The 24,726-nt window shown below is 39.1% G+C and overlaps 1 protein-coding gene across 4 annotated transcripts in view; it reads left to right on the plus strand.

Annotated features, from left to right (window-relative positions):
• Cntn1 (contactin 1) overlaps positions 1 to 24,726 on the plus strand; it is a 275,291-nt gene that overhangs the window by 215,213 nt on the left and 35,352 nt on the right. For 2 of the 4 annotated variants that reach the window (XM_075960410.1, XM_075960411.1), the window contains exons 16-19: positions 11,000 to 11,158; positions 13,178 to 13,327; positions 19,845 to 19,915; positions 21,591 to 21,825. In XM_075960410.1, coding sequence (XP_075816525.1) covers positions 11,000 to 11,158; positions 13,178 to 13,327; positions 19,845 to 19,915; positions 21,591 to 21,825 — 615 coding nt within the window. Of the gene's footprint in view, positions 1 to 3,950; positions 9,180 to 10,999; positions 11,159 to 13,177; positions 13,328 to 19,844; positions 19,916 to 21,590; positions 21,826 to 24,726 lie in introns of those variants that run through there. The other 2 variants (XM_075960412.1, XM_075960413.1) reach the window with 1 other exon arrangement.

Consider the following 24,726-nt stretch of genomic DNA (forward strand, 5'->3'; position numbering starts at 1 on the left):
CAAATAAAGATCAAATGGATTGTCTTTAGAAGATAATTTGAATTATGTTTGAATTATGCTGAAGAATCATTGTTTTTGCAACTCAATCTTTATATTATGATAATGATACAGAATAGGAATATCAGATAAAAGCTATATATATATATATATATATATATATATATATATATATAACAATTAAATGTGTATGATTCCATGCTATATTGTGATGGGTACATTATGCACTATGTAGCAGATGCTATGACAATGTAGGTACTTAGTAGAAGAGCAAGGTTTGAGTCAAGACAATCTGATGCCAACAACAGATTGACTATTGTAACACAAAATAATGGAACACCGATTCAAATACAGGTAGTGAGACAAGCAATCAACATGGAAATTCAAATGAAGGCCCTTTTCTATTTTTTTAAATGTTCCTTCTACAGAAATCACCAAACAGATTTGACAGCTCTATTACTGCCCATAGTGTGTGCATAACAAAGGGAAATTCTGCTAAGTTACATTACATTTTCCAGTTATGTAGCTTAAGGCAGATATAAATACAATAGCAAAAATAGTAAATATCCTACATCAGGTAGTGTTATGGCTTCATTTTATAATCTTCTCTTTGGCCCCCAAACATTTAACTTAAATTTTGAGCTCTATTTTCCTGTAGCTTTTGTTTTGTGTTTACAACACATGATTCACATAGTTTAAAGTCATGAGGCCAAGAAGGTTGATCTGCCAGTGAGAGCGCACACTATTCTTGTAGAAGAAACTGCCTTTGATTCCCAGCTTCCATGTTAGTGGGCTCTTAACATCTTATTATTCCAATTCTAGGAAATCTGACATCTCTTGTCTCCTCAGACAACATCACTCCTGCACATAACCACACACAGACACGCACATAGTCAGGAATAAAAAAGAATAATTCTTTAAGCATAAGCATTCAACGTGAGTGAGGGTAATACCTCAGTTGGTAAAGGGCTTAAGAATCCAAGTTTAGTCTCCAGAACATAGATTTCGAAATGCAAGGGTGGTGGATTGTTTGCTATCCCAGTGTCATGGAGTCTCAGAGGTGGGTCTCAGGGGTTCACTAGTAAGCCTGCATACTCCAGTTTGTGAGTTTGAGGTCAGTGAGAGAACCTATCTCAGAATAAACTATGCTCTCTCCACATGTACACCACACACATACAATCTTTTTAAATGTTTCAAATTACAAAGTACAACAATTTTCTCCATGCTCTTTACAAACTTTCTGTTATGGGTAGCGCTGGCACTATTAATCTCATTTCATCAACAAGAGGAATTTTAGAAAACCTTCTCAACTGTCACAGTATAGCACCACTAGAACCTGGCAGAGGCTGATGTTACAAATTAAAATATTGAATTCACCTTTCTCTCCTTTATATTTAATGAACAAATGAACAAATTAGACAAGGGACTTTTGAAATGTTAATCTCTATCAATGTTGGGACACATTCTTTATATAAGCTTGATCAAATTATTCTCCCAAGTGCCACCAATTATTAATAATCCCAAGTTAAGATAAATAGTTCAGTGTTAGGTTATTTAAAATGATAATTTCATGAACATCATCACTTTTCCATTCATTTTCTTGAACAAAAGAAGACAAAAGAATCAGCTTTAATGTTGAAAATCATCCATGGGAAATATTGCTTATGTAAAATCCCTCTCAAGCAGAACCATTTTGTGTGTGTGTGTGTGGCATTTGCCACATTTAGTTTTGAGAAAGTGATTTCTGTCTTGGGGATGCCATGGGCATGCTGGCTTCTACCTGCCCCCAGCCGCCCTCCCCACACACACCAGCATACTGGCCCTGACTCTGGTAAAACAGAGGTCTCCCATTGCTTCCTAGGCACACAAAGGACAGGGAGGACGCCTGGACAACGTTGTTACCTGCTCGCAATGTGTGAAGCTACAATAACTAGTATAATGCTTTGGATCCCCTCACTCTATTAACTGTTCCTGGGATTAAGCATATCATACTCTGAGGGAAAGAAGGTGTGTTTAAAGGTTGGAGAAATGAGTCTAGAATTTCTCTTGATGGCTACAAAGGCAGCCTTTTCACTTCCGGTGTCCTCCACTTTCTCCCAAGTGATTTCATGACCCCACTGTGTGAAGTTCACTTTAGTGCTGTGGTCTCTCATTAGGTAAGAACAGGAAGACAGTTCCGACACTTTTCCCTGTCAGAGAGCTTTTCCATTATGAGGATTTACTGTATTTCATTCTCACAGGTAATTGCAAATTCTAACAGAAACCCCAAATTACTCTTTCCCAAGAAATAAACCGCTTCGGTTGCTAAATACCTAGTGCTTTCTGTCAGCAGTAGTCACACTGTGGCTCAGGACAGCCTGAAGACATAAGAGGACATTTGTAGACATTCATCAGTTCATTCCTGGAGCAGCACCCCAGTGTTCCAAAGGGCACGGGAATTCTCAAGAGAGTAACCATATTGCAGGGAAAACTTGAAATTCATGTAGTTCTTAGGAAATACACCTAGTTATAAGATGTGTATTATTTTTAGAAAAACATATAATCCTTATGAAAATGCACTGGGCACAAACTTCCTGAAGGATGAGTATGGGATGACGAGAGGACGGGAGAACAGCAGGTGTCCTGATAAGGTCAGGTAGAGGAATCGTGCTCGGGTCTTCTATTGCAGTACACCTTTGACAGCCAAAATATAGCAGCGAATAATGTGCTCGCTATATTTTTCCTTCTACAAAAGTTAGAAGAAAGGTTTCAAGTGTTTCCTCCATCAGGAAATGGTAAACGTGTACAGAGATTCATATACTTACCTTCTTGCAAGCATCATGTAATATACGCATGTGGTGCATGGTAGCCCGTACACACATAGATTTTTAAAGATTGGGTATAATAATGGATAAAGTGTGCACATCTTCTGAATTTCCAATACTTAGTAAGATTTTTCTTGTGACAAACCAGAGGACAGGAGCCCTCTGTGAATATGGAAGCGTATGGGTTCTGAGGACCTAAAGAACATGCCTCTAAGTAGCAGCTCCCAGCATTCCTAGTGTCTCTCAAGGAGAAAGCTTTATCTCCATTTCAAGAATTTCTCCAAGTTTTGAGACTGTTGTCAATTTAAACCATTAGGTTCCTCTGGGGTCTTGGATTTAAACAACCTACAAGAACACAAAGGCATCTTAATGTGGAGGATAGGGCCTGTGTGACTGGCTCTAGCCCCCCTCTCTCTACACTCCTCACCTCAAATCGCAAAGAAGCAACTCTGCAATGGTACAAACTGCCAAAGCCTTTTTCTAATTATATAGATTCATTAACACATAACGCAGCTTGGTATTCAGTGATGGGAAGGTTCTGGCCTTCAGCATCAGGCAAACAGGTATTAGTATTCATTGCTTCCACTGAGAACAAGAGGTCTCAGGCTACCCAATCAGTGAGCATCTGGTGCTAAGTTTACAAAGGGAATACTAGTATACATTTTTATGAATATTTTTCTCTTAGAATTTGAATCTAAAATCTTTCTTTCTTCTTTCTTTTTCTTTTGTAATTACAAGTCTTCAGCACATATTGGTTAGTAAGTAGACCAGAACTGGACAGAATGAAATTTAGAATCCAGAAGTTCCAACTTTCTTTTCTCCTTTTTCTTTCTTTCATTATTTTCATTTCCTTCTGTTATCTTTCTTTAGGTGGGAGGAGTTGCATGTAAGTTCTGGCTTTTGCCAGCGGGTTCTAGTTACAATTCTTGTGCTTACCAACTTCAGTTAATGCTGAGGGGGAAAGGAGGGTCCCTGGACCAATGCCCATAGTGTCAGCTTCTCTCCTTTGGGCAACATCTTTGATAGTTAGGTAGCTCTTTATTCATGATTTCCACTGTCAAGGACACATGGCAAGACCCAAAGCGGGTGACTTCCTGCCCAAATTGGGCATCTGGACATCCCCTTCAGCATTGATCTTTCCTCTTGCAGGTAAAAAGAGAAAAGACGGCGAGAAAAACATGGTGGACCCCTTTCTCCCCGTCTGTGCCAGCCTGCCTCCAACCTGGTGATCTGGACACTCACCTGTTTTGTGAAAGTCCCCATCCTCCAAACTTAAAAAAAAAGTGCCAAACTAGATTTGACTAATTAACCCAACCTTGTAGCTTTCGCCATTCCATTGCCCACCCTAGTTTGTAGAGGATGTTTGAAAGTTAACATGCTTTGAAGTAAGATGTTTTAAAATACTGGATTAGCTTCACTAACACCTGAAAACAACGCCTAGCATACTAACTGAAGGCATCGTATACTAGCCCAGCAAAAGTCCCATGTTTCCTATCCTGTTTTTCTTTGATATTATTCATCTCTGAAGTTAGCCCATTACCCCCAAAAGTTAAGAAGAACTGATGGCATATAAAAAGGGGAGCATTGCTGCTACTCGAGCTGTTTAATTTATTACAGCAGGTAATGAAGTGTTGCTGTCCAATTCACCAATCATTTTCATTGGAGTGCAAGCTGGGTGGGGCCACACTACTAGTGACTTTCTTATCTAATGATGTCTTCCACGCTTTGGAGGAACAGTTAGAAAACAGCTATAAGCCAGGGATCATGACCTTCAGGAGTCTGGGAGCAAAGTCTGTGTTTGGGAAGAGCACTTGGTCAGTGTGTAGAGTGAGATTCACAGGAAGATGGCGACTTCTTCAACAGCATGCTTTCACGTTAAACTGTCGTCACTCGTACCATGATCCGTCTCGGCCTTCTCCTTCAGGGGGAAGGTTGGGGTTTGAATGAGGATTGAGCTGAAGTGAAGATTGATACTGGATGTGCAATTCTTCATAGGACTGCTTGCATTTCTTCTGTTTTCTCTATTTGAAGAGAAACCAAACTTAATCTTAAAATTCTTAATGTTTTTCCAAGAAATAACTTTGCCCTACTTAGATAGTTTTATGTCTAGCAATGAGATATTATTTAGTCCTTTCATTTAGTGATTTGTGTCCCCAGGAACTTTATCTGTGGTTGGAAAAGTGCAGGAACCATTTGAGGGATGTGTATATTGCTCTTGGACAATTACAGTGGGTGGCTACGCTGCCAATGATTTTTAGAGGCCAAGGATCTCGGGATCTCTTATATGCGTCCTTTATATCTTCTAGATGTGCTTGGCATAAAGAACTACCTACATAAATTTTTTTACTAAATATTTAAAATTATTTTGAGGGTTTTTTCTGTGTGTCTATAAACATCACCACAGAAACACATGTGAGTCTCTACTTAAGGCATTTTCTTATGTAGTCTGTATCTGAGGTGATACCTCCAAGACCAGATAAGAAAACAAAGACTGAAAATTCATAAAGAAATCTCATGAAAGGAAAGGGTCTGCTAATGTTTAGACAAGGTTTCTTAGCTTCATTAATTTCCTCTTGCCTCCATCTTATTTCTAATAGGTGTAGAAGTTCTTTTTTTGTAATCAATATCAGAGGATGTTCAGTATTTATTTCTGTCCTATTGCTGCCAAAACTTGAACAGCTGCATGACACACTGATTTGATTTTATAGCATTACAAATTGCCATTATCCTCACAAATTTTCTGGTATTAGCAAGCCAGTTGTAATGAAGGGTCTTCTATTTGGTAAAGGAGAAGCTTTTGGCCAGTTAAAATTTACATATTTTCTTCTCTATTGACCAGTTTTATTTTGAGATTGTTTTAATCAAATAAAAGATGATGGTTTTGATGATTTTTTTCAGCCTCTTCAAACTTTTGATCTGACTGCATCACTTTGGTAAAAATTAACAATGGATACAAAATATGTTTTGTAATGCGGTGTCTTGTTGTTGCTTTATTTTGTTGTTTCATTTTCTTTTTAATTACAAACTGGCCACTTTTCAGAGGAAAGAGAATGCCCACACTGGAACCATGTTTATTTAAAGAATAGGTGATATAACACAGGCTCTTCGGAAATGGTTAGCGGGCAGCATTAGAAAGCCCTTCACGTTGCAGATACGTGCTCTGAGCTTTCTAATTGACATTCCCCGATTTAGTTACACTGTGCTAGGAAAGTTTGTCACCTATCATGACTGCATTCTGTCTGACTGCTCAAGTGGTTCAGGCAATCATCTTTCCAGACCGGAATTCTTTAATAAAATACACTAATACCAGCTGTGAGGAGCACTGAGCACTGGTTCTTTCTTCATCTACCAGTAGTCAATGATTTAATAATAAAATGGTTAAGGTCCAAGAGTAAATTAGTGAAAGAAACTATGGATGTGACAGACGGGAGCCTCTCTGCCACCTCCTGGATACTGGACAGTTCTATATTTCTTCATTGGGTACCAGACCTGATACCAGCTTCAGTTGTCATTTGTGGGCTCCCCAGTGCCTGTGGCAAGGAGGCTGGTAACTAGCTGTGCTTTATCCTACAAGGATGAAAGGTGATGGCTGAGAGCATCCTCGGTCAACAGTCTCAGAGGATACGAAAGCAGGAGAGAAAGAACATGTGGATGGCAAACAGAAAGGGTGGAGCTGGTGGTATAACAGGAAGAGCAGTATATGTCCCTTCCTCTATCTGAGTAGTGCAGCAAGATACTCCTAGCCAAGCACAAGACTGCCCTGGCACCATCTGGCTGGATCAGGAAACAGAGATCAGCCTGTCTATAGAGATGTGAGATGAGCTCAGAACTATGCAGTGCAGAAGACCCGGAGAGACTGTGAGGTGACTGAAGTCGGAGAGCGGTGAAAACCAGAAAACTGCTTTCGCCAACTTTATTCTCTTCTCCGTCTCTTTCTTGCCATTTTCCTCCTTCCTCCCTTCACTTCTTTTTTTCCTACTGTTTTCATCTCCCAAGTATTTAATGATGGTAAGAAAAATTAATAACTTGACTTTGCTAGGGCTAGTCACAAAAATATGTGCTCATCTTCTTCTGGATGAGGATGTCCTAAGAAATGCTGACTACATGGCAAATGCTGAAAATATTTGCTCTGGCCATTGCTTGTGCAGTTCCTGATGTCAGTTCTTCCCATAAGGATTTATTGAGGGTATACAGTGATGAGAGGAAAGAAGGAAGAGGAGAAAGGAAGGAAGGAAGGAAGGAAGGAAGGAAGGAAGGAAGGAAGGAAGGAAGGAAGGAAGGAAGGAAGGAAAGAAGGAAGGGACCTTTGTTGTAGGAGCTGCGGGCTTGCTTTTCATCCTGCCCAGCTCCCGCATGGCTAGCTTTACAACCAAAATAACAACACACAAATTGTATTCTTTTAAACACTGCTTGGCCCATTAGCTCTAGCCCTTACTGGATAATTCTGATATCCCAATCAACCCATCTCTAATAAACTGTGTAGCACCGGTCTTACCGGGAAAGATTCAACATGTCTGACCTGGCGGCTTGGTTCATTGTGTCTGCCCGGGAGAGGAGAGCATGGCCTCTGAGCTCACTTCCTCTTCCTCCCAGCATTCTGTTCTGTTTACTCCTGCCACATATGTTTTAACCTACCAGGGCCAAGCAGTTTCTTCATTACTTAACCAATGAAATCAACAGATTGATATATGACACTCCCACATCAGACCTTAAAGTCACAATTGTGTGTAACCCCCATGGACCTTAAAGGCACAATTATGTGTAACCCTAGTGCCTCCACATCCCTTTGACAAGAGGCTCGGGAGTGGGTTCTGCTTGTTGGGTGCCTTCTTTTGTTCTAGGTTAAGCAGTTTCTTTGTCTCGTTTTCTACCACAGCACTGTCATTTGGGGGGGGGGAGTTAAAATAACCGACCAAGTAACATTAACATCCACTGCCTCAAACCCTCCTGTGGAAAGCACAGCAGCCTGGCCTGGGGTCAGCTCAGGCCATCTAGAATTCCATGCTCCACAGTAGCTGTGCAGTCTGGATTTTCCCTCTCTTCCATCAAATGCCACAGAAAACACGTCATTTGCTGGGGTCCCTGCTGCTTTCCAATGATAAATTAGCAGCTCTTGTTAAGAGTAATCATTGCTTCCCAGAGCCATAACTCCTAGAAAGCTTGCAGTGATAATGACAGCTGACGTGGACTAAGGGTTCTGAGGGACTAAGCCTGCCTGGAACCAAATTCTTTAAGCTTGTTATGTTAGTCACAACGACAGTCTAATGATGAACTCACATGACTCCCATTTCACATTTGAGAAAGCAAGAACCCCTGAGCTTAAAAACCCTGACCACATTAAATTAGCTTATGAATTTTAAAGCCGTGCTTATTTTGAACTGTCAAATTCCAGCTTTTTAATATTATGATGTTTTTCTTTCTGAGTGGAATCTTTATCTTGGAGACAAATACAAGAAATAACTAGGTGAGAACCTATAGAGATGGTATAGCCATTAAAGGCTAAGGCTCAGAATAAGAGGTTATGAAGCATAAAGTCTATTTTATATTAGATGAAAGATTGCAAAGAATATTTTCACCTAAGGGTTTTTGGGGCACTGGCCACTCCTTTCATCCACTCTCTCAGTTCCATCTCCTGGTAATAGAGCCTCTCAGTGTTGGTGTGTTAATGAGGAGTGTGTTTGCTATAAGGACTTCAGCTGTGATCACTTCGTCCATATGGTCAGCAATGAACCCTAACAAGCCAGGCGTGCATTCAAGATCAAAATTAAAAAATAACCACCATATATTTGCTCGGTAATTGTTTTTCGGACACTGAGCAACTCAACACAATTATGATGCACACATTGCTCCTAACAAATATACTAACATACCCATGATCATCCGTTCTCTGTGCGATATTGCTCACCTGAAACTCCAAGAATTCTAGAGAAAAAAGAGCAGGGAAAGGATGTGCACATGAGCAGGTAGATGCTAACCTGAGAGTTCCTTTAGTTCCTTGTAACATTGCTATACTCTAATGCTCAGCAGAGTTCTGATGCATCGTAAAAACTTATGCTCTTTTAAAAACTGCTTCTCTCCTTTTTTATCTTGCTTTTCTAGTTTAATTCTCTGAAATGCTATGCTCGGTACTTGATTTTCCCATAAGTCTCATTCACAAGCTGTCCTATGTTTCAGTTTGGTTTATATATATATATCTCTATATATATAATGTGTTGTATTTTCTTTGACTAGCAAGTGCGCTTTATATTATGTACATATCTATATTTGATTGTTTAACATTAAATATAAGCACACTCACTGATGATGAATTTTAAAAACTCGTTTACCTTTATTGTGTTCATATATATCATTCTAAGGAATAAAAGATACTGCCAGCAACAGGGAGTGTCTTGTGTTTATTGACACACAAATACTTCCTCCTCGAGATTGGCAAAGGTGTGAGACGTTGCCTGTCTCCCAGAAAAACAAATCACAAATACAACAACAGCCACGTAGGCTGCATACTCACTTGATAGAGCATAAGGGAGGCAATAGCAGCAGGATAAAGACAGACATGCGCTTTAGTACAACTCACTATTAAAACAAGTGCAACTTAACAAAATAGTTGATTGCTGTATTTGATAGGCACAATTCAGTTATAGACGCCTTTGTGGTACAGAGAGAGTTAAGTGGAGGAATTTTCTGAATTTCTGCACTCGATGTCTTTTAACCAAAACGATTTAGCAGCACATAATGGCTGTAGTTTATTACTTAAATTACCTCCTCTGGCCCTCAGTTTTAAGAAGAAAACAAAAATCAAGACCTGAAATAGAAGAACTTGACCCATTCCCTGGCATTTGCCAGCTTAACTCTAGTTAGTGCTTTGCTGGTCAGCTCAATCTTTTCAAGCTAAAGAGCCACGGAAACCCCTAAGACCTATCCATTTTAGCCTGGTGCAGTAGGTTTGCAGAATAAATAGGTAGCATATTTTCTACAGAATGATGTACCTATGGAAACCTATTGTAACACTGTTTTATGTTCAATGGCCATGGAGTCATGTGTTCTAAGACTTGTCAACATCTGATGTGATATTTTCAGGGTAGGGGCCTTTAAGTAGAGAGTTATCTTCAATATTTAAGTAGAGAAATCTTTCTCAATGTAATTTATCTTTATTGTTTTGACTAATAGGAAATTTAATAGCCAAAAACATATATAAAACGATTCTCAGAAATCCAAATAAAATAGATTGAATACATTATCATTATAATTAATGTTATGACATATAGGTTGTAGTAAGAGGTTTAATTTTTTCTTGAGAGGGAGAACGAAACACTGGATCAAATATTCTTATATTTGAATTAAATATGGGATTCATGCAATTAATAGGCATTCATTAAAGCTCAACACGCTCTAATTTGTATTGGTTTTGCTGAAGCCAGCTACATTTTCTGTATTCAGCAATTTCACTTATATCATGAGTAAATTGCTGGATTTTTAAATTTGTATATTTTATTTATTTTTTTAAATTTATTTATTTATTAAAGATTTCTGACTCTTCCCCACCACCGCCTCCTATTTCCCTCCCCCTCCCCCAATTAAGCCCCCCCCCAGCCCGAAAAGCAATCAGGGTTCCCTGTCCTGTGGGAAGTCCAAGGAACCCCCACCTCCATCCAGGTCTAGCAAGTTGAGTATCCAAACTGCCTAGGCTCCCACAAAGCCAGTGCGTGCAGTAGGATCAGAAACCCATTGCCTGGGATAAAACCGGACTCTCTGAACATAGCGGATAATTTGTATATTTTAAAAGAAACATTTATTCAGGGACACAAGCACTCATCTAGAGGTCAAAGGACAACTCCATGTGTCTGGGGGTCAGAGGACAACTTTTGGGAGTCAGTTCTCTTTTTCTGCCATGTGGATCCTGGAGATTGAACTCAGGTCTTAAGGCTTGGTGGCAAATGCCCTTACATGCTGAGTAAGTGTTGGTCCACTGATGTTTTAATGGCAACATTTACTGCCTTCCTTACAAAGGGACACATGGAATCACTGGGTGCCAACACAGAATATGCTATCACTACTTTTTGTCTACATTTGAGGAAAAGCAACAACCAACACAAACTGCACTGATTAGAAGAACTTCAGGAAAACCCTTAGTGTGTCCCCATGCGTGTTTACTTCCCTAACTGACACTCACTGAGTTCTTACCTGCATTTTCATCCCAGGCCCCCCAGGCCCTCCAGGTGGCCTGAGAATAGAAGACATTAGAGCTACCTCTGTGGCACTGACTTGGAGCCGTGGTTCAGACAATCACAGTCCTATCTCTAAATACACTATCCAGACCAAGACCATTCTCTCAGATGATTGGAAAGATGCCAAGACAGGTAAGTTTGTGTGTCTAATTAGTCTTTTCATGTTTCCACCTGAATTTTTGTTGGAGTGGGGGTGGTGCCGCTTGTTGATTCCTGGGCACTTAGCCCTGAAATAATCACACAGAAACTGTATTAATTAAACCACTGCTTGGCCCATCAGCTCTACCTTCTTATTGACTAACTCTTACATATTAATTTAACCCATTTCTATTGATCTGTGTGTTGCCACATGGCAGTGGCTTACATGCAAAATTTCAGCATGTCTGACTCTGGCAGTGGCTCCATGGCTTCTCTCTGACTCTGCCCTTCTTTCTCCCAATGTACAGCCTAGCTTTCCCCACCTAGTTCGGTTCCCCTATACCACTGCTATAGGCCCAAAGGAGTTGCTTTATTCATTAACTAATAAAAGCAACACACAGACAGAAGGCCCTCCCACACCAAATTTCCTTCTTTGTCCCCTTCTAATTTTATTTTTTCCTCCCTCCTAGTCTTCCTAAAGTCCCCTTTCTCCAGTCCCTCCCCTGACACCTTCACTTGCTCAAATTGATGGTCTCTTTTTCTTTTATTACTGTGGTTATACACACACACATATAAATGAATAAATATGTAAATACAAACTGCTAAGTTTGTTTAGTCTTTCCTGTATGTGTACGATTTCAGAAAGTCAAAAATGTATGTTCAATCTTTTAAACAAAGTTCTGGCAAGATGATAGGACAATTGACAAAATTGGTATTAAAAAGAAAAAAATTAGGCATGGTGAAACCCAAACTAGCCTTGGTTATGCATAATGGTATAAAGGTGAAAACCGGAACTGAGCACCACCTCCTCAAAGGCTGTGTGTTATACACAGAATATGCATAAACAGATGACAGCTCCCTCCAAATAGCGGTGTAATGAGTCCCAGGCAAGCCTAAAGAACAATTCTCCCACTATTACACAGGTATTTACACACACGTGTGTAAGATATTTACTAAAATCATGTAGGAATGTTTGAAACAAGCTTAAACTAAGATATAGACCTGTCTTAGTTGTGTATTTTTATCATATCTTAATAATGATTTATAATCTCCCCTGAGTGACCTGATTGCTGAGAACTTATTATAGCCATATAAGCTTAGCTCCAAGATGGTGTAAGTCTACAAACCCTACAAGCAATATGAGTCACACTGTCATTTTTAATTTGAGCAGAAAATCATTTGTGGTGGAAGTTCGCCTAATTTCTGCCATAGGAAACCACCCTCGCTTTTGCTCCAAGGGAATGGCTCTTTTCTACTCAAGAGGTAGCCCACGGATTAGCAGCAAGGCTGCAACTAGGAGCTTGGCAGAGGTTTAAGGTTCCAGCCCCCCACTCAGGGTTTCTAGGCAGGCCAACTGCAGCCACCTGTGTCACTGTCTCTAGTGTGTGACCAATCTCTTCTCTCTCACTCTTCTCTAGTGTGTAACCAATCTCTTCTCTCTCACTCTTCTCTAGTGTGTAACCAATCTCTTCTCTCTCACTCTTCTCTAGTGTGTAACCAATCTCTTCTCTCTCACTCTTCTCTAGTGTGTAACCAATCTCTTCTCTCTCACTCTTCTCTAGTGTGTAACCAATCTCTTCTCTCTCACTCTTCTCTAGTGTGTAACCAATCTCTTCTCTCTCACTCTTCTCTAGTGTGTAACCAATCTCTTCTCTCTCACTCTTCTCTAGTGTGTAACCAATCTCTTCTCTCTCACTCTTCTCTAGTGTGTAACCAATCTCTTCTCTCTCACTCTTCTCTAGTGTGTAACCAATCTCTTCTCTCTCACTCTTCTCTAGTGTGTAACCAATCTCTTCTCTCTCACTCTTCTCTAGTGTGTAACCAATCTCTTCTCTCTCTCTCTTCTCTAGTGTGTAACCAATCTCTTCTCTCTCTCTCTCTTCTCTAGCTCCTTTCAACTCAGCGTTTGTCATTGAAAGATATTTTATGCCAACCCATTGTGTATGTGTCTCCTTTAGATACAAAAAGAACTTAGTCAACTACTGATCTCTATTTTATGTTGATTTTATTTAGATCCCCCAATCATCGAAGGAAACATGGAGGCTGCAAAAGCAGTGGATTTGATCCCGTGGATGGAGTATGAATTTCGAGTGGTCGCAACCAATACTTTAGGTACAGGAGAACCCAGCATACCCTCAAACAGGATCAGAACAGATGGCGCTGGTATGTGCAAGAACCTTTGTAAATTCCATAAGCTTATGATACAATACCCCTTTAAAATACTAGAATGCATTTATAAATATTTTCCATCATCAGTGATTCATCTAAAAATGTGTGTGTAGCCCCAAACAACAAAATAACTACTGAAATATTATTGTAGGGAATACATTGATTATATAAAAACCTATAAATTTCATATTTCTCAGAATATTCCACCAGAAACTATTCAAATAAAGTTTGTATGTAGGATGTATAATTTTTAATGTAAATTGTAAATCTTTACCAGGAAGACACTGTATTAAGCAAGTTCAATGATTTTGGAAGTTCACCATGTTGATGTACCACAAAAACATTTACAGTTGAATACCCATGTGACTGGCATATATGGGCAGGGGTTAGAGGGCAGGAAGGGTCTGGAAATGAGGGAGTTGGTAAAGGTTCATGGGGTCATAGCACTGAGGAGTCATGACATAAGACACAGGGTATATACTCTGAACTTTGGGCTTCATTCTAACTAGGTTCTCATAGCCGCTAAGCCAATTCTGATTTACATTTTTATGCTAAAAATAAATACCCTTTATTTTAACAAATACTCCATTCTTTCTTTATCCCATGTTTCCAAGGTAAAATGTGATTTTGTCTGATTGTCTAAAATGTCTGATTCTGACAATACTTATCCTTTTTATTAATCCCTATCTATCAAAAAAATGGGGGTGGTTCAGTTCACATATTTTAACTTTCCTTGCCAAAATTCATCATTTTATTTGAGTTAAAGATGTTAAAAAGATGATTGACTGCCATTAAAATTCCATGGTGGTTCCTTAATATCACTTACCGTATTTTTGGCTGCCCCAGTTCCTTGACCTGATTTCCAAATCGAACTATAAGTTTTAATATCATGGGGATGGCCATAATGAATTACCTTCCACAGTTCTGTGTATCTTTACGCAGCTGATCAGATGAACATGAGAGCGACAAAATGAAGAAAATATTATTGAAATCCATGATTTGTTTTGGAAAGCCTATCCTTGTGTTTATTAATGGCTTGGATTCTTTCAAAGAGTTGATTCAAATATGAGTCAAGGCTCATATTTGTAAGTCCAAACTTCCAATCCAGGTGTCTCTTCCGAGTCACTGAGCTAGGTCTTTAAGACAGCTTTCCAAGCAGAACTCTGAACACTCACCTACTTCATGAACTTGGATTAAAGTCTTTTACCTGAAAAGCGAAAGTAAATGTCACCAGAAGGTTTTGTTTTAGTTTAGTTCCCTGCAACATGACCTGGAACGTTCTGTTTTCTCTATACCACAGAAGTTTCATTAGGAGGAAGGCGTGATCCAGGTTGAAATGTATGAGACACAGACACCCCATAGCCAGGTCTTGGGTTTGCTTATTTATTGCTGCCTCAGATGCCACCTATGTTGCAATGGTGGCCTCTGTGTGATGATCTGAAAAACAAAGGCAAACAAATGGAGCGTGACGTGACTGGCGGTTTGGACCACAGAATTCCACACCAAGAAATCAAACTTGATTTGTTTGAACAAGCTTTCATTTCAGAATAAAATTTCAGGACAATCCCAGTGTTTAAGTTGGGTTAGGTAAATATTCCAATTGTAACATCATACCTGTCTCAAGTTTAGGCCATTTGTTCTTCATTGAGTTGGATTGATTTGTGTGTGTGTGTGTGTGTGTGTGTGTGTGTGTGTGTGTGTATGTGTGTGTGAAAACGGTATATTTTCTGAGCAGCAGTTTGAAGACAATCTTTGGCTTTGCTCATAGGTCGGCTCTCCCTTTTTTCTTTCTTTTCTTTCTTTCTTTTTTTTGTTTGTTATTTTAAAGACAGGGTTTTTCTGTGTAACTGCCCTGCCTGTCCTGGAACTCACTCCATTGACCAGGCTGGCCTCGAACTCAGAAATCCACCTTTCTCTGCTTCCCAAGTGCTAAGATTAAAGGCATGCACCACCACTGCTCAGCTAGGCACTCACTACCTAAATACAATTAGTAGGAGGCCAATCTTAAGTAGGTTTTTTTTTTTTGATTTTTGAGACAGGGTGTCTTTGTAGCTTTTGGTTCATGTCCTGGAACTAGCTCTTGTAGACCAGGCTGGCCTCAAACTCACAGAGATCCGCCTGCCTCTGCCACCCGAGTGCTGGGATTAAAGGCGTGCGCCACCACCGCCTGGCTCTTAAGTAGTTTTTAAATCTCATAGTAGAAGTGATGCATTTTTTATCTCAAAAAGGTTAAGTTTGATTATCTTATATTGCAGTCTATAAAATAATTTATATCTAATGCCCTTCTAGGAGTCATACATTTATGACTTCAACTGTACAGAGCTAGAGTTTTCAGTCTAAGTGTCCTATCCCTACATTATTGGAAAAGTTGTTTTAAGGAGTCATGAAACCTAAAATCTGTGAGAAGGATGTTATTTCCAACCAGTTTCTTTTGGCATCAACTTTTAAAAGTCTTTTCCTTAATTATTTTTAATTAAATGATATTCCTTCTCTGGCATTCTATAAATGCCATCAGAGCCTAACAGAGAACACAGCAATAACATGCTTTCTCCTTCCCAGTCAAGATCCTGTCCAAGGAACAAGGTTTTCTCTGCTTCACTTATTTTATGAAAAAAAAGCAAAAACAAAGATCTCAGCAGTCTACAACATGTGCCAGTCCACCAGAAGATAATTTACAGTCTTCCATTGACCAGCTTCAATTGTGGCCATAGTTCCCTATGTGTTGAAGGAGCCGCTTGTTTGTCCCAGCTGTCCAGAACCAAAATAATCACACAGAAATTGTATTAATTAAAACACTGCTTGGCCCTTTAGCTCTAGCTTCTTATTGGCTAATCTTATATCTTAATTTAACCCATTTCTATTAATCTGTGTATCACCACGTGACAGTGACTCACCGGTTAAAGTTCCCAGCATCTTTCTCCACTCCGTGGCTTCTCTCTGGCTCTGCCTTTTTTTCCTTCCAGCATACTTCACCTAGTTCTGTTCTTCCCTGCCATAGGCTCAAAGCAGTTCTTTATTCATTAACCAATAAAAGCAACACACAGACAGAAGGACCTACCTCACCACCTATGTGTTCTCAGGTAGACTGCACACTCTCTGGTTGTATTGCTTCACCTAATTCTCACAATAACTTTGCCAGATCAACACTATTACTGTTGATATTCCCTTCAATTAGGTGTTTTATATAATGCAGCATATTCTTCATCATGAGACCCTCCTGCCTCACCATCCTAAGTTGTACAGTTATAGGCATGTTTCACCATGCCTGTGTCATCATTCCAGATTTATAGATGAGTAGGATAAGCTTATACCCGGCCAATGTGATGCGATGTTTAGATTTAAGTCATTCTGGTCCACTCTCATATAGTGGTAGCTGCTGGCCATTGATCTGCTGAAACCCTGCCTCATCGCTTCAGAGACCTGTGACTCACTACACATTTCTCTACAGTTACTTAATATTTAAGGACTTGGATAACAGCGAAGGGCACTCTTTAGGTTCATGTGTTCATGTGAAGAAATAGAAGACATTTGTAATTTGAGAAATACAATTTTGATTTAAAATGTTAACAAATACGTCCCCTTTGCTAAGTATCATCACAGGACTTATACCCACATCAATATCTCTGCAGGTGAAGGCACATTAATTTTGATAGCTTTCATATGTATTTGCCAGTTTAAATCAATTTAATGAGGAAATAACATCACAGCCAAGAATGACATGTAAAACATATAGTTTTATACCTAATGAAACGATTCTACTCCTCTATTTTCATTTTCTCTGTTTTTTTTGTTTTCCATCTTTCTTTTTCTTAAATATGTTTAATAGGAGAGGAAACATATTAGTAACAATAGTAGTATAAGAAAATTCCTTATTGTTTTGTGGAAATAAGTTTAGCAAATGCACTAGAATGATTCTTCCATTTCTCATTAACAAAAAAAGAACACTAGAAATCTTTAATCCTTTAACTTCTTTTAAATAACAAAAGACAGTTGGATTGAGGTATCAAGAAAAAAATTTATTGTGCATTATGTTTTCTGCTTATAACCTTTATTTCTGCCAAACTAAACGTCCTCACCTGAGCTGAGTTACTCTCTTATTGTGAGTTCACTGAGGGAGTCACGGAGCTATGTGGCAGCCTCTTTATATTTACAAATATTAGAAACTTGTGGTCTTGCTGGGTGAGACATAGTGGATTCCAAATCTGTTTGCATTCTCCAATAGGAAATCATCTGTTTAAATTGGGAGCCATGTCAGAAGCCATAGCAGTGTGCTCTACTGCCAGACCAGGATCTCACAAGTTACAAACACTGTACAGTTCATGTGATTTTACTAGTAGCACTTCATAATTGTATATTAATGATATAATCATATTGTAATCTGACAGCTAAAAGGAACTATTAAAAAAACACTTTATACATTGAAAATAGAACATTGAATGTGAATCCCTGGTTTTATAGACTGACATATGCAATCATATTCAATCTCTTAATTTTTAAATTATAATGAAATTTTGATGTTTAAATTTTTGTGTTAGGATGACTATACATGATAAAGCACTAAGCAAAAAATAAGTTGTCAGCATATTATGTATCAAAAGCCAATCTTTAGAAAATAAGTTTTTCATATTCAAAATTTCTTACATGCCAGCTGTTATATTGCCAAATTAAGCCCAAAGAGATTTTAACTGGAAATTATTTAAGGATTAAAATATAAAAGGAAAATTGGAAATATTTTTTTCTTTAATTACTAAAAATAATTGTGATATTGACTTGATCTCCAAGTTGTTTTTGGATCTATAAGCTGAAACACGCAGGCCCCTTTGTAAATAGAAATAAAATACTCTTTATCCAAAATGCTGGCAAAGGGATGATTTAAAGCATCTTACTTTAAAATTATAAGTATTGTTTATTTACTATTAATAATTTATAATTTTTAAACATTAGTTCAAGTTTGTTTTGATAATTTATGTCTTAAAGAACACTAAGTTTGTTCTCTGTTAAATGCTCAGAGCCTGAAACGAAACATGTGTGCTAATTTTTATCAAGATTTACTTCCCTGGGACCTAGTATTTTGTGGGAAGGAAGGCTTCCTCCTTGAGCAGGACTGAGCATAGAGTGCCAACTGCACTGCTCTCTGAATCAATTTAGACACATTATATATCAATTCCCTCTGTGGAAAATTGCTTCTACCCGGCTGAAGCTAAAAACATTCAATAAGTCAACAATCTAGGCAAAATATTTTACTAAGAGACACAGTTCTTACCTTTGAGGTTTTCTTGTTTTGAGTTTAACAGCATGAACAGACTGGATAGTCTTTGAAAAGAAAATAAGTCTTAAATTCATCACTTGAAGCATGCTAGAAAGTATTTAACTTATCACAAAATAGAAGATGTTTAGTACAATAGAGACATAGACTATTTTTAGCTTTTATAACTTATAAGGATTAAATTGGTTATAATGAAGAGCTTTACAAAGAAATGTCTTGGTAAATACACTTGTCCTAAGAAGAGGAATATTTGATTCTGTGCATTTTTATAACAGTTTATTTAATATTACTTTGAAATTATTTCCCCACAATCACTCTACTTGTATTTAGAGAAAAGAAATCTTTGATTTACTGATTATAGAAAAAGATGCTTGTTAGATATTTCATAGCAAACAGAGATCTAAATTTAGAATATTAGTTATGGGGCTAAGAACATTTACAGATTTTAACATCCTGGCCTGCAAAATTTATATAGTATATACACGCACACACACACCACACATACACACACACACACACATTAACAAACAAGTAAGTTACACTTCACCTCTTAGCATCCTTGTGTGCCCAGCTTCACCCTCTTGTACACAGTGGTGACAACTGAATAATAAATTTGTCTCTTGGGCTTCATATTAATCTCTTCATGAGGAAGGGACATCACATAGCTTGATGGACAGGATCAGCATGCATTTTTGTTTCTATGATGCTGAAGTACGTAGTTCATCAAGGAATTTATATGACTGACATGTATTAAAGGGCAGTGCCTACCCTGGAGGGATTCCAAGGAAAGCCAACCAAGAGGACACGGGGCTGGGCAGATAAGAGCAACAGGGCTTTTAAAAGAGTGAGAAAGAGTGACATCTGGGGCTGAAAGAGGAAACATCACGACTATTGAAAATTGATTATGGGTCAAGTACAAACCAGCTGTGTGTGAGTTCTTTCATGCACATCTGTCCAGAACAGTGTGTGAGTTCCTCCGTGTCCATCAGTGACAGGAGAGGTGTGCTAGCCTGGGGCTAAGGAGGAACACATAAAGGACAGTTCTCTCGTGTAGAAACTACATGATGTAGTCCTACAGAGACCGAAGCATGATGCAAGAGGATGAATGTACACTTCTGCGGCTCCTGCTGCAGCTGACTGTGCTCAGTGGATGAAGAATGCATGGCTTCTGTGCCAAATAAGAACCTCATTCTCAGGAAAGACATTCTTAGCTTCTATTTCCTTTTTGCAATTTACTTGTTTCAGCACCAAATGTGGCTCCCTCGGATGTAGGAGGTGGCGGTGGAAGCAACAGAGAGCTGACGATAACATGGGCGGTGAGTACTAACAAGCTGCATGGGAAAGATGATTATCTAGTTTTAAATGCAAACCCATTTTTTTTATTAAAATAAATCGAAAATAAAAAGGAATACTCAACCCATGCAAGAGAATAGCTACTTTATGCACATCAGATTTCCTATCTTTCTGTGCTTGGGAAGCACTTCCTGTGCCAGACAAGACACAGGCTGCCCAGGGAAGTGTTGCTCTAGAAAACACCCAGCTATTTGATCCCACAGGGATTGTGAGCACACGGCATCTTCTAACCTATTATAAGTCATGTACCCTTTTGCCTGGGTGTTTATACACTAAAGATTATGTTCACAAATGGCATCAAATCCGTTTCTAAACAAAACACTGGCTCTGGCTCAAGCCTGACTTTAGTCACTGCTATAATCCCTCTTAATCTGCTTAGCAGTCACCCAAAGGGCTTGACACTAAGAGTCAAGCATTTCACTCAGTTTTCATGACTCAAAGGAAAGCTCCATGTCAGACTGAATTTTCAAAGCAGGGGCTGTGTGGACAGGGAACAGAATAACAGTCACAGATTGTCTGAGTGAGGCTTCTGGCACCTGCGCAGACACGCTCTGCACAACCCACTCGTTCAGTATTCTTAGTATTTGACTGTGGAAGATAATAATCACAACAAGATGTCAACAATGGTAAGAAAAGTACCAGGTTTTATCTTTATTCCTTTCATGAAATAAAATGATTCATCCAAGAAATGGATATATAGTGGAAAGTGACTTAACTCCACTATGTGGCCATTTAAATCAGATCTTCTTCAAGTGAGATTTAGGAAATTTTTTTTTACTAGTTTGAAAGCATGTGTGTGTGCTAATATATCCCAACATTTATAAATATGGAACCTACAAAAATTTAAAGAGAAGGTATTAGAACAGCCTATACTGCCACAAACCTTGCAAACAACAGTTGTCTTCCAGAGAAACCCTGAGTAAGTTCCAGGAAAAGAAGCCCTGCTGCAGTGTTCAGAAAGCAGCTGCCCAAAGCCAGCCCCTTGCACATGGGAGTGGTTCTGTTCTGCCTCCCAGGCACCTGCTCCTATTCCTCCTAGAAATCACTTCCTGATGATAACTTCAATGTTAGGGAGTCTGGGTTCCTATTGTGGCCTTTAGATTCTTTACTCATTCATTCTGCATTTTTTCATCCGTGCTCTAGTTTCTAAGGATGAAGAGGAAAAGAAATACATGAAACTCCTATCTTTGCAAAACTTAACTTGTAGGAGTTGAGTAGCAGTAGATGAATAAACTAAATGTGTGGAATTGACTGAGACAGTGTGAAGGGGAAGGAAGGGAAGCCAGGAGGTGGCACATAGGGTACTGCAGATTCTTACAGTGGCAGATTCCATGGGCTGAGAAAATACCAAATGGAAGGTGGGACTTCTCCCACAATGAGGGAGGGAAGAACTAATTGGGAGTGGATGTGATTGTGGTTGCAGGCACATAGATGCTTAGGGAGCATTAAGAACAACACTCCAGGAATGGCATCGTCTCATGGATGCATATACTTGAGTGCTCTGGCATCCTCATAACTATCCCTCATTTATGAAACATTGTTTTACCAAGGGCATTCTTCTCTGTATGACTGTCTTCTCATAGGAATCTTCCTAGTAACTGTATCACAAAGTTATTTGTTATTTGAATTTTTGTTTAGCCTTTGTCAAGAGAATACCATTATGGTAACAATTTCGGTTACATAGTGGCATTTAAGCCATTTGATGGAGAAGAATGGAAGAAAGTGACAGTTACTAACCCAGATACTGGTCGCTATGTCCACAAAGACGAAACCATGACCCCTTCCACTGCGTTCCAAGTAAAAGTGAAGGCATTCAACAACAAAGGGGATGGGCCCTACAGCCTCATCGCTGTCATCAACTCTGCACAAGATGGTAGGTGAACGAGAGACCTGGCTGGCGTCAGGGAGGAGGAAAGCTATGTTGACTATTAGGCTTTCGTTTGTTTTCCGTTAGGCATGGTGTGTTAAGCTCTTCCAATATTACTGTGCACGCAGTAAGCAAGTATTTTGTTAAGCCAACTTTAAATGTCAGCCTTTCCATGTAAATTACAGAAATGCTGCTAAAAATATTTTAAGTTCTTTTCAGTCTTCTGATTCTGTCCTTGTAAATTAGAACATCACTCTTGCAATAGTCAGCTGATGAAATCCAGTCCCAGTCCCATGATTATAATTTTGAGGCCTGAATTCTCCAAGTTTGACTAACTACGTGGACTCTATGTTTTTATGTATGTTTTGAAAAAAAATGTTATTGTGTATGTGGTTATTTTGCTTACACGTAATGGGCTTCAGATCCCGTGGACATGTGATTGCAGATGGTCATAAGACACAGTGTGGGAGTCAAACCTGGCTCCTCTGAAGGCCAGTGAACGCTTATAATTACTGAGCCATCTCTCCAGTCCATGAGTCTAAGGAGTTCCAAACTCCTCTACTAGATAACAGTGTCTGAATTGGCTAGCCCGTACCAAGTGTGGAGTCTTAAAATCATATGCATACAAGAAATAATAAAAAAAAATCTCAGCAGGTTATATTTATATAGTTTAACAGCAACTAAAGTTTGATAATAGCAATTAAAAAAGTAGAAATCATGAATTTGAGAGAGAGCAAGGGGGTTTATGGGAATGGTTGAGGGAAGAAAGAAAGAGGAAAAGGATGTAATTTAATTTTTTTGGTTAAAAATATACTATATGTAGTATTTGTAAAATTGTCTGGAATTTCACCTTGAATTGTGTCTAATGGCAGCATTTATTACACTTTGTTATGACAATTAAATGTTAGACTCTGTGTGTGTGTGTGTGTGTTTGTGTGTGTGTGTGTTTGTGTGTGTGTGTGTGTCTGTGTGTGTGTGTGTTTGTGTGTGTGTGTGTGTTTGTGTGTGTGTGTGTTTGTGTGTGTGTGTTTGTGTGTGTGTTTGTGTGTGTGTGTCTGTGTGTCTGTGTGTGTGTGTGTGTGTGTTTGTGTGTGCACCTGGCATGTGGAGGCCATGGGAACTCTTCTTGTGTTCCTCGGGTAACATCTACCTTGATTTTTATTTTTTGCTTTTTTTGTTTGTTTGTTTGCTTGTTTTGATTTTTTAAGACAAGGTCTCTCACTTCTCTAAGTTGGTTGCATTGTCTGGCCAAGAATCCCAGGGATCTACCTGCCTTTGTCTTCCAGCTCAGGGGTCACAGGCATGTACCACAATACTTAGTTAGCATTTTCCTTTTCTCCATACAATCTGTGGCTCAAACTAGAGTTCTCGCAGGGCTAGACAGGTAGCTGAGCTACTTCCCCAGCCAACTGAAATTTTCTTTAAAGAAAAACACTGTCCCTGTAAGGCCTGCTCTTTTCTGAAGAGAGACAGAGGAGAAGTAGATCTGGGGGAGAGGCTAGGTGTGGGGAGGGACTGGGAGGAAAGGAGGGAGGGAAATGTGATTGAGGTGCAATATATGAAAAAGAAAAAGATTAACTAAAAATAGAGAGAAACGTTCCTTGTAAGCTATTTGAGGATTGAGCAGCAGTGCAATCACGGCTCTTTGTTTTCTGGGATCTTTCTTAAGCTAAGTATACTTGTTGAGGGATTTTTATGTAAATGCAAACAGCAAACAGTTTTGGATTAAACACAAATAGGTTGTTTTCTATGATTCCCCATCCAAACTGTGAAGCTTGTTATTTGCACATATTTCTACTTAAAAATATGAGGCAGGGCTGGAGAAGGCTCAGGTGGCAAAGCACTTACCTTGTACATGTGAGGACCTTAGATTGATTCCAACCAAGCACATAGAAAAAGTGAGAAGCCACAGTGTCAGTGACCTCAGCACCGGGAAGGCAGAGGCAACAAGAACCATGATGCTCACTGGCCAGCCAGCCTAGCTAAGCAAGTGGGCTACAGGTCCACTGACTCTATCTAAAACAAGGCAGAGAAGCAGTTGAGGAAGATGTCTGAGGATAATCTCACCTTTACATAATCACACATACATGTTTATATGCACCTGTGCACACAACACAAAAGACATGTTAGGGCCAGGAAGAGGACTCTCCTGCCCAAGTGCTTCCTGGGTGGGAGGACCAGAGTTTAGCTCTCCAGCACCCACATGAGAAAAAAAAATGTCTTGGTGACTCCTGTTTATAATGCCTGTGCTAAGCAGAGTTTGATGACCAGCTACTCCCATCTAAGCAGTGTGCTTCACGCTCAGTGAGAGGGGCTGTCCCAAAAGATAAGGTTAGGAAATGTAGGGGAAGACATCTGGCATTGACCTCTGGTTTCTACACACACACACACACACACACACACACACACACACACACACACACACACAGAGCACATGTAAAAGATACACATCCCTATTATGTCTCCTTATTCATATGTACTCTGCCAATCATTGAATGGAAAAGACATGGAGATTCCATGCATATTTTTGGTGCATGAAGGAGTAACACTAAAGAAAGAATTCAAAAACTAAAGTATCGCACACTTTTCATTTGTCCTTTTAGGAGAAAAATATCCAATATTTTAGGCTGCCTGGTTTACTTGTTGTGTTGTTATTTTGAGACAAAATTTTATCGACTATGCAATCCCTGTTGACCTTAAGCTCTCAGAAATCCCTCTGCCTCAGCCTTCTATAATCACAAGTGTGTACTAATCAATGGGAATTCTTAACATGTATTCCTTATTAGTTTATTTTTTCTAAAAAATGTAATGTATTTCAAATTATCTTACACTATCTTTAAAACAAGAATGGTATTTTACATATAAAATACTACATTAAAACACAGATATAAAAGGTCGTCATCTTAG

This window comes from Microtus pennsylvanicus, chromosome 2 (assembly GCF_037038515.1).
Source record: "Microtus pennsylvanicus isolate mMicPen1 chromosome 2, mMicPen1.hap1, whole genome shotgun sequence".
Taxonomy (NCBI): domain Eukaryota; kingdom Metazoa; phylum Chordata; class Mammalia; order Rodentia; family Cricetidae; genus Microtus; species Microtus pennsylvanicus.